Raw genomic sequence first — 10,936 nt, 5'->3', positions numbered from 1 at the left:
TCTGCCTGTGGAGAGAGTACTAGGGAGGAAGCAGGGCCAATAAACACTGGGAGCAGCCCTTCCACTCACCCCAGTGACAAGGGACCCAACTCAAAACCAAGGAACAGGGGATGGTGAGTCCGTAAATGAGAACAGGGGAGACTCCTGTCTGCAAATATTTATGAGGCTGCCTTGGGGAAAGAAGAAAGGATTTTATTCTAGAACGCAGAAGGCAAGTGGGGACTTGTGCCCAGGCCGACAGGAGACCCCAGTGAGTGAAGCACTCTTTAAGGGAGTAGTGGGGACAGGGGGTGTCTGGGAGTGGCAGCCTTCACTCAGCACCCACCATTCAGCACCACGGGCCTCAAGTGCCTTAGGGCAGCGCTGTGCAATTAAAATGTAATGCAAGCCAGGGGGCAGTGAGGGCCAGAATATGAAACCTTCTAGCAGCCACATTAAGGAAAGTAGGATGAAACAATTGAAATTAATTTTCACATATTTTATTTAACCCAATATATCCAAAATATGATCATTTAGTTTATTTCAACATGTCATCAATATAAAAATTGAGGTCTCTCTTACATTCTTTCCTATGAAAATTCTGAAATGCACAGACACCACAGCTTAAGACCCACCACAATTCAAGCGTGGAGCTAATGCCTACAGTATTGGGCAGCCGAGCTCTAGAGCCTTCTGGCTTTTCCAGAACAATCAGAAACCCCTTTCTTTTTATGTGGAGTTCTTTGGCAACGGGTAGAGCAAGAAAAAATGTTAATGTTATGCAGGCCAAACAAAACACACCCACAGGAGGGCCCCTGTGGCCTGCAGAGCATTCATTTACAAACTGGACAAAGGGATACTAGTTGTGTGGGGGGGTCACATGTGGATTCTATGGTCCCCCGCAACCTTTTTTTTTTTTGAGGTTTCCTGGGTGGCAGGCCCCATGCTCGGGACTGAAGTTACAAAAATAAATAGGATGTGGTCCCTGTGGGCATCTAGGGAAAGAGCAGCAGGGCAGTGGAGTGGGCAGTGCTCTGATGTTTGAAACAGGAAGATCCCAAGCACTTATCCTCACTCTGTCTAGATGGATAAGCTGGGATGTGGCACTTAATTTCTTTGGGCCAAGCTGTCTTGGCCGGAAAACTAAAGACTCGGACCAGATTTAGATTGATGGTTTTCAGACTGCATACAGAGAGGTGCCACCACCCCATCACGAATCAACCCAAGCAGCCCTGTTTCTGCGTTTTCCCTATCAGGCTTCTGGGTAAATTCCCGTAAGTGGAAGGTGCTTTGGCTTACAAAAAAGAGAGAAACAAAAACAGTTGAAAATCCACACAGCGGTGGCGAAACACATAGGCTGCAGCATCAGGAAGCCCAGGTACAAACGCCAGCTCTGCCACTCACTTGCCCCTACGCATTGGTTTCCTCCTCCACAAAGTACCCCCCCTTTGGGGGTGCTGTAAGGGTCCAGAGAACTCATCCACATAACATACACGCTGGCTGGTACTCATGCTAGGCAAACACCAGCTACCCACCTCCTAAAGCTTCCAGAGCCATCCTACAGAACCGAACATGGTTCGAGAAGGTCTTTGGGGGTCATCTAGCGAGTCTGCCTACACCAGGGGGCAAAACTCCAAAGGCTGACAAAGTCCAGGCAGGTAAGGCAAGTGAAGGAAACCAGCCAGGTGTGAAGCCAGTCCAGAGGGAGACGTGGAAAATACTGTGTTTTTAACTGCATGAAACAAAAACAAAATCACAGCACCAGCCAGATAATGAATGGTAGCAACCCCTCAGCCAAGTCCTGGGGATTGTGATGGAAGGCTCACACCCCATCCATTCAGCTCCAGCCATCTGTTGCCACCCGGAAGCGAGGACCCACATTGTCAGATTGACAGATTTTTTTTTTTTCCCCAAGAGAAGCCAGAAATCCAGATTTCAATGTGAAAATCTGATTTTTAAAAGCTGGCAACAGATTTTATTTATTTATTTATTTATTTATTTATTTATTTATTTATTTATTTATTTATTATTTATTTGTAATGGCTCAGCAAAATGCCAAATGAGGGTAGGACGGGGGCTGCCCATTGGTGACCTCTAAAACATGCTCTTGAAAGTCCTCTGCCACCCTGGGATTCGGGAGAACAGCCAGGGAAGTTCTGTGCCAAGATAAAGAGAATCTTCAAGACTTTTTTTTTTTTTTTCTGAAACCTCTTCCCCAGCACAGCTGTGAGGAGGGTGGCGCTCTGAGTCCTAGGGAACCCAGTTTCTCACCTTCCTGCTCCTCCCAGGACTTGGTTGCTGGCAGGCCAGTCAATGGGATAAAGCAGAAGCCGAGGGAAGGGTGAGGAGGGACCCCACAAACACCAGAGAGAGGGCAAGGAGTAGCGAAAGAGGCATCATTTTCCTCGGTTTATTTCAAGAGAACAAAGAATCAACCATCAATTCTGTACAAAAACGTGGCTATTGAGCCAAATGGTGACCCTCAGGCCAACCCCCTTGCCATGCCCGGCCCCTCGTCCCCCCTAAATTGTCAAAAAATTAGGATAAGCCCAAAAAACCCAAACTCTGGAAAAAAATTATATTGAAAAATCAGGGAGACTGTTCCTCCCCTCCTCCCTCTCCCCAATCCTGAACTTTGAGGGGGGGTTTTGTGGGGGAGGCTGTGTTCATGGCCATGGTGGGAGGTCAGACAGGTGAGTGTCTGCAGATTTAGTGTTTGGCAACTGGCGAGGCTGGAGGGTAGGATCTGGGAGGGAGCCGAGCGGCTTGGAGGAGGGCAAAGATATGCTACCCTTCCCCATGGGACACTCAAAAACAGTTTATAAAAATTGGGGGCCAGAGAGTAGAAGAGAAAGGAGTCATCAGAATCAAAAACTAAATAGTGGAAAGATTTTTTTTTCTTTTTTAAAAGGCAAAAAACTACAAACACCCCAGGTCCTGAGCTCCCCAAGACTTGGGTCCTCCACCACCCCCCTGAAACCTGGCAGGAGGGGGGCTGGGGAGTGCGGAGAGGTTGGTTCTTTAAAAAGTCACCCCTGGACGGGAAGGGAAGGCTCTTCGTCTTTCGCTGCCTTCCTCTGCGTCTCTCGGGCTGCCGAGGAGAGGGATGGCCGAGCCCAGGGCTACGCCGGCAAACTCAGCTTCTTCCCCTTCAGGACTGCAAGGAGACAGAGGGAGTGGACATTACCAAGGGGCCCTGCAGCAGGGATGACCTCCCACACCCACTTGGACGCTGGGCTGGCGGGGCATCCTGGAGGGTCAGCCGCAGGACCCTGGATCATAGCTGGGAGGACAGGCCTGAATTGCCCAGGGGTGAGCTAGGCAAACAGGGAAGAGGCACTGCATTTTTTCTAGTGCCAGCTTCCCCAACCACCCTCAAAAGACATTTGGGTTCCAGGTCTCAGAAGGATAGGGTCCAAGGGCCCAGTAGGGCTGGCCAGGTGCCACCACCTCTCCCACCCTCCCAGCCTCAATCCAGAGAGGCCACAGGCTGCCTCCACACTCTGCTCTGCTCTTACTGCCTCTTCTTTTTTTCTTTCTTTTCTTTTTTTTAAAGATTTTATGTATTTATTCATGAGAGACAGAGAGAGAGATAGGCAGAGACACAGGCAGAGGGACAAGCAGGCTCCTTGTGCAGAGCCTGATGCAGGACTCGATCCCAGGACCCTGGGCTCATAACCTGAGCCAAAGGCAGACAGTCAACCACTGAGCCACCCAGGCGTCCTCCCTTCTTTCCTTCACACTGACCGACTCCTCATGTCTCAGCTCCCTGCTTCCCACCACCTCCTCAGAGCATCCCCCATGTAAAGCAGCCCCCTCACCCTCCCTGATTGTTCGCTGACATATCCGTGGTTTCTCTGAGCTCTTCCTGCTGTTTGCAACCATCTCTCTCTCCTTGTTCATTCACCATCACCCCCTACTAGAACACAGGGGACGGGAGGGCCACCTTTTCCTTCTGCTGCAGCCCTAGAGTCTGGCCAGGGACACAGAAAGTACTGAACACATTGGTTGGTTAGTTGGTTGAATGAATGAATCTTGATGGGCCTGAGTCTCTGAGGGGAGGACAGAGACCAAGCAGCAGAGAGGAGGCCGTTCCTTCTCTGAGTGCTGCTGGGGTCGGGGAGATAGGAATTGCTTTTTATGGGATCTGGAACCTCAGAGCGGGAGGGCCTAGGACAGAATCTGAGAGAGGGAAAGTCAGAGGCCACTCCTGCTCTCTCTTTGTCCTGTCTCAAATGCCCAGGGGCTGGGAAGAGGGTTGCCAGCTCTGAGTGGTCAAAGGAGGAAGCTGCTTTGCAAGCAGACAGCCCCCTGTGCCTCGCCGCTCTTTCCTCAGGGATGCAGGGCCTAGGAGAACAACGCCTTGGTTCTTAGGTAGGCAGGGGCTGGACATCTGAAATCCCAGGAGGGCAGTGAGCCTGGGACCCCAGAAGCTAGGAGAGGAAGCCTTCCCGCCATTGAGTGATCCAGGGCTAGGGAGACGGAACTTGGCCCCAGGGAGGGCAGGAGCCGGAGAAAGAGCAGGATCCCCTACAGCCGGCCCTCCATGCTGCCTACCTTTGGTGATGTAGAGGTAGAAGAAATCGCAGTAGAGGACAGTCTGGACTAGGCCTGCTACGATGGCAATGAGGTCGAAGAAGCCTTCGAAGTGGTAGCGCCAGATCCAGTTGAAGAGATAAAGCGTGCGGTAGACGCCCAGAGCAAACAGGTAGTGGCTGGTGATGGTCTCTGCCTCACCCGTCTTGCTCACCATGAACAGCTGTGGCAGGATGGCTACCGACTCCAGGTAGATGGAGAAGGTCCAGAGGATCTATGTGGAGGGCAAGAAGCAGGGGCAGACAGTAGGGTGAGACAAGGGGACAGGGCAGGAGAGAAGGTGGGGGATGGTGGAGAGAACGGGAACAGCGATGCTGACCCAGCACCCACTGAATGCCAGACACCACCCTGCCCATGTCACATGTACCCTCCCATCTATTTTTTTAAAGTTTTTATAGATAATATTCTGTTTATTTTTTTTAAAGATTTTATTTATTTATTCATGAGAGACATGGAGAGAGAGAGGCAGAGACACAGGCAGAGGGAGAAGCAGGCTCCCTGCAGGGAACCCAATGGAAGACTCAATCCAGGATCCCAGGATCATGACATGAGCCAAAGGTAGACGTTCAACTGCTGAGCCACTAGAGCATCCCTGTACCCTCCCATTTAATCCTCACCATCAACCCCATGAGGGAGATCCTGTCATGGGCATCCCCATTCTACGGATCAAGAAACTGAGGTTCAGAGATCTGTCCGAGACCACATGGCTAGGAAGCAACACAGCTGCGATTCAAACCAAGGGTTTGGAGGCAGTGCTCATGAGCATTTTGTAGCCATGCCTCCAAAGGCAGACCAGGCTGGAATCTCAGCTCTGAGATTTTCCCTCTATGAGACCTTGGGCAAAAGACCCAGGTTCTCTGAGCCTCCACTTCCTTATTTCTAAAATGGGGCTGATTTTCCCACCCTTAGGGGGGTGACATTCAATGTGAAATCTTTAGAGACATAAATCAAGCTCTATCACTCCTGGTCACTGCTTCTTATCACAACCAGAGTAAGATCCAGATTCTTAACTTTGGCCGTTCCAGCCTAATCTCTTACTCGCTACTTTGCTCTCCGGGATGCAGTCTTCTATCTGGTCCTTCAATACACTACACTCTTTCCTGCCCCCGGGCTTTTGCACTTGCTGTTCCCTCAGCTCTTCCCCCAGAATGTCACATTTGGCCTCTTCTACTTCCTTACAGCCTCATTCATCCATCACCTCTGAGAGAGGCCTCCCCTGACCAGTCCTACCCCTAAGACTGTCACATCACCCCCTCTATTCTTCCCAGCAGCTCTTGCCAGAATAAGAGCAAGCTCCATGAGGCCCAGGATCCTATATCTTGTTCACTCCATGGCCACAGGGCCAGGCACATATTCAATGCCTGAATGAACGAGTGAGTGAAGCTCCCCATGTGCTTGTCTGTTGCTGGCCACCATTTAGGAAACAGTGACAGTCATCACTTGTGAGCAGGACAGGGCATCGTAGGAGGGGGAAGGAGAGACTAGACAACCACCCGCATCCTCTCAGTCCTCAGCAACCTGAAAGTCCCACCTGGGGTGACTTCCGGTCTGTAGACCCACTGAAACCTCCCCTCAGAGAATAAGACCACGTGGCAGTTGGAGCTCCTCCTCAGTTGTTTTGGTTTGTGAGAGAAAAGCAGGGAACATCAGCGTGCATTCACAACTCACGCTTACGTAGCCTTTACCATATCCAAGGCATGGCTCTATCTTATGGGTAGTTAACTGGCTTATGTCTTAAACCTAGAAAGTGAATCCTATCGTTATCCCCATTATACAAATAAGAAGACTGAGGCCTGAGGTCGCACAGCTACACTATGGGGAGAAGCAGATTCCTACTCAAGCACTGGACTCCAGCGCTTGCTCCCATAATCACTCCCATAGCACAGCTCTTAGCAAGTCAGGTTTATTGAGGCTCTCAAAAAATGCCCTCATTAAATTGATGCACACCCACCTATGACCCCCGGGGTCACCCTTGAGGAAGAGAATTATGACGTAAGAGGAAATGGAAGGTCACATTTTCATCACGTTTATTTTATCTATGATGTCTCAATTCTTAAAGAGTAGTTTTCTTCTAGGATTCACTAATATTTTTTTTTTTAGCATGCACCAATTAATAGCCTGGGCTTTGCAAGCAGGTGGACCTGGGTTCCAATCCTGTGAGCTCTCCTCTCTGAGCCTCATCTCAGCTCCAAGAAATGGGGATAAGGATGTCTGCGTCCTGGGTGCCCAAGGGGTCAGAAAGGACGACATATCTAGAATAGCCAGCACAGAGCTGGACACACAGCGGGTGCCAATACTTTGCACAAGTGACCTCCTCCCTCTGAATGAGGGAACTGCAAAAGCTAGAGTCAAGTGTCCTAGGTTCCAGTCTGGCCACCTCCATCTAGAACAAGCCCCTGTGCTTTCCCTGAGCCTCTGTTTCCACATCTGCAAAATGGGTAAGTGCACCGGAAAAGTGACGAGGATGGTATGTTTGCAAAGGCCAGGGCTACACGCAAGCCAGGGTTCCTGCCATAGCACAGCAGCCTCCCACTCCCATCCCTGGGCTAAAGGTGCCCTCAATCAAATTTGTCTGGCCTACACAGTGGTTTTAGAAATATATTTTGAAAAAAAAAAAAAAAAAGAAATATATTTTGAGGGGAGCCTGGCTGACTCAATCCAAGGAGCAGGCAACTCTTGATCTCGAGGTTGTGAGTTCGAACTTCACTTAGATGTGGAGTTGTTGGGTTTGTTTTTTTTTTTTTTTTTAAAGATTTATTTACTCATAAGACACACACAGAGAGAGAGGAAGAGACACAGAGAGAGAAGCATGATGCCTGTGAGGAACCCGATGCAGGACTCGATCCCAGGACCCCAGGATCATGCCCTGAGCCAAAGGCAGATGCTCAACCACTGAGCTATCCAGGTGCCCCTAGATGTGGAACTTACTAAAAAAAATTAACTTAAAAAAAAAGAAAGATATTTTGAATATGTGGCCAAATTTGTCAAACAATCTTTCAGGATAAGTCCTAAATTGTGGCCTCTGTTGAAAACAGCACATCTGGCCACTCCGACAAGGCCGGAGGAGGCTCAGGGGAGAGAAGGCTGCTCTGATTTTCTGATTCCTGCAGAAGATCACAAACTTAGCACAGGCCATCTCAAAATTCAAAAACCCCAGGAGTTTGTACAGGTGCTACTAAAATGCCATAGAAAAAAAAAAAAACATGATTTTTAGAAGTTTCAGCATGATATTAAACTTTAGTCATGAAACTAACATTGACACAGTACTTGCTACCTAGTGCCAGACACTGTGCTTTACCAATATGAACCTCTTTTTAGAACCTTATGAAGTAGGAACTGATTAGCCCCATTTTACAGACAAGAAAAATCTACAGAAAAATTATAGACTTGCCCAAAGTCTCACAGCTGCTAAGTAGTAGAAGCTGGCTTTGAGTCACCCTCGCTCTGTGGTTCCACGGTCTATATGTTTAACCATGAGATCATGCCACATGATCAGTAAATCCTCACAATGAACTGATCGGAACTTTACAGATAGGGAAACCAAGGCACAGAGAGGTCAAGTCATATGCCCAAGGTCATGCTAATAGAAAGTAGCAGATATGGGATTCAAATCCAAGTAGCCTGAGCCCAGAGCCCCCATTCCCAATTCTTGAGCTACTCATGAAGCCAGTGACCTTGGACAAGTCACTTAAACTTCCTAAGCCTCAGTTCCCTCATCTGTAAAGTGGGGCTGCTGTACACAGTAATGAGTTAATGTACACAAAATGCTTAGAGCAGCACCTGGAATGCAGTGAGTGCTGCTGTTAGTGCATTAATATCATTCCACCTCCCAAGCCTGTGTGCTGAACTCATGTATCCTAAAATAAGGAAGTCTGGCGGCGCCTGTGTGGCTCACTCGGTTAACTGTCTGCCTTCGGCTCAGGTCACGATCCCAGGGTCCTGGGATGGAGCCTCACCAAGCTCCCTGCTCAGCACGGAGTCAGCCTCTTGCTCTGCCCCTCCCCTTGCTCATGCTCCCTCTCCCTCCATCAAATAAATAAAATCTTTAAAAATAATAATAAAATAAAATAAGGAAGTCTGAGCAAAACCTGCACAAGGAAGCCTTTGAGAGGGTCCACTGTCAATAGCTGTCCTGCCATCCACCACTACAGGGACCGTGCCACATAGCCTACCTCTAGAGGGGTAAAGTCATGGTTGACCAGGAATGCCAGGATGGCCGTGGGAACAACGAGGAACTCCACTCGGAATGTGTCATGGTTCCCATCATAAGTGGCTTTGAACTTGCTGTAAATCATCCAGACTGTGGTGAAGGAACAGGCAATGTAGACCACCTGTCAATGGGGATGATGAGGAGGGCACTTCAGCTGAGCACCCAAGATTCGAACCTAGGAGTTTGGAACTCTGGCCCCCTCCTCCCTCAGACCCAGGAGTCCTCACCTCCAGCCCCTCCTCCCCCAGCCCCTGGAGTCCTCACCCCCAGCCCCTCCTCCCTCAGACCCAGGAGTCCAGGCCCGCAGCCCCCTCCTCCCTCAGACCCTGGAGTCCCCACTCTCAGCCCCCTCCTCCCTCAGACCTTGAGTCCTCACCTTCAGCCCCCTCCTCCCTCAGACCCAGGAGTCCAGGACCCCAGCCCCCTCCTCCCTCAGACCTTGGAGTCCTCACCTCCAGCCCCTCCTCCCTCAGACCCTGGAGTCTTCACTCTCAGCCCCTCCTCCCTCGGACCCTGAGGTCCTCACTCCCAGTCCCCTCCTCCCTCAGATCCCAGAGTCTTCACCCCCAGTCCCCTCCTCCCTCAAACCTTGGAGTCCTGACCCCCATCCCCTCTTCCTTCAGACCAAGGAGTTTGGAATCCCAGCCCCTTCCTCCCTCCGGTCCAAAAATTTGGGATCCATACTCCCTCCTCCCTAGGACCCTCACTTGGCTCCCCCTTCAGGAGGGGCCAGCACAGGGGCAGAGCCTTTACCTTCATGCACGTGTTGTACAGTGAGATGTAGTTGGTGAAGAGGTCCAGGTACCGGGCAGTGAAGACCACAGCAAACAGGACCTGGCTCTTCCCTGAAATCCCTGTGGTCCAAAGAGAGAGTGGGGGTAGGCTGGGAGTGGGCTGCCTGAGGAACCAACCACCGCCCAGCGCCGGGGACGGCCCAGAGTCGGCCCGGAGCGCAGCTGTCCCTGGAGGCCTCCCCAGCCCTCCCCGCCGGAGCAGGGCCCTTTCCCACGGCCCACAGCCAGGGGGCAGCCCGGCCCCGAAGCTACTCCAGCCCGAGGCTCTGTCCCAGGCTAGGCCTCACGGCCACTCCCGGGCCCCTCAGGGTCCTCCCACAGTCCGGACGCAAGGTGGGGGCTCCGAAGGACCCCACTTGACCTCGGCCCCTGAACCGGTCGCCGCTCTCCCGCTCCCGTCCCGGCCGCCACGGTCCACGTCACCAACTCCCAGCCACCTCCCTGCCTGCCACAGCTCCCGGTTCCCAGCCCCGAAATCCCGGGGCCACCCGCGAAGGGCCAAGGGGAGCTGAACTGGGTGCCTGGAGCCACCCCCCACCAAACTGCACACACCCCGAGTCTGCGGAAGGGAACTGACCCCCCGGTGACCCCGGACCTGGAAGGGGGATCCCCTGTAAGCAGTGGGGGGGATGGGCGGGGAGACCCGTCCCCCTCGTGCCTCCAAACCCTTCCCCGAGTCGTGGGATGTCCTCCGCACTCTCCCCCCTTCTCCCGCCCCATGGGCGTCTCACCGGCACAAGAGCGGGACTTCCAGATTTTGAGCAGTAGCAAGATGATGGCTAGGAGGTGGGAGAGGTCTCCCAGGAATCGGAAGAGATTCATGCTTTGGGGGGGTCTGGCAGGGCTGGGCTGGTGGGAGGCAGGCTGGGCTGGTTTGCCCCCCGGGGCTGATGTTCTGGCCGGGTGGCTGGGCTGGGGGGCGGGAGAGGGGCCCTCCGGTGGGCTCCACTCCGGGGAGGGGGCTCTGGGAGGGGGAGCCGAGGCCGGAGCTGGTGGCCGAGCAGGAGCTGGGAAAAGGGAGGAGGGCGGGAGGGGGAGGAGCCCGGAGGGAGGCTCCGCCCCGAGGGCGGGGTTCCGGCTCTCCGGCGCCCCCTATCCCGCACCTCCCGGCTTGCAGAATCGGCGCTAAAGGCTGCCAGCCCCAAGCCTGCCTGCTAGGAATTTGCGGGGTCGATGGGATCTGAAAGTCCCAGAGCAGGCGCCTGCTCCTCCAGGCAGTAGGTTTCTCAGCAAGGGTGACAGCTGCGGCTACCAGCCTCTGCCACTGCCAGGGATTCAGGTGGCTGGTCTGTGAGCTTTAAAAATCCTAGACAGGGACCCAGACGCTGGCCTTTCAGGGGCCTCCAGCTCCAATCCA

At 52.4% G+C, this 10,936-nt stretch overlaps 1 protein-coding gene across 1 annotated transcript; it reads right to left on the bottom strand.

Annotated features, from left to right (window-relative positions):
- Positions 1-2,375: 2,375 nt before the first annotated feature.
- Positions 2,376-10,555, bottom strand: KDELR1 (KDEL endoplasmic reticulum protein retention receptor 1). Its single transcript, XM_055311228.1, has 5 exons — positions 10,311-10,555; positions 9,539-9,639; positions 8,748-8,906; positions 4,537-4,789; positions 2,376-3,136 (listed from the first exon to the last, which is right to left on the bottom strand). The coding sequence occupies exons 1-5, from the start codon at positions 10,399-10,401 to the stop codon at positions 3,102-3,104; spliced, it is 639 nt and encodes a 212-aa protein (XP_055167203.1). The 5' UTR covers positions 10,402-10,555; the 3' UTR covers positions 2,376-3,101.
- Between the last annotated feature and the right edge of the window lie 381 nt (positions 10,556-10,936).

Source organism: Nyctereutes procyonoides, unplaced genomic scaffold (assembly GCF_905146905.1).
Source record: "Nyctereutes procyonoides isolate TBG_1078 unplaced genomic scaffold, NYPRO_anot_genome, whole genome shotgun sequence".
Classification (NCBI taxonomy): Eukaryota; Metazoa; Chordata; class Mammalia; order Carnivora; family Canidae; genus Nyctereutes; species Nyctereutes procyonoides.
This window is presented reverse-complemented; position numbering and strand designations above follow the sequence as displayed.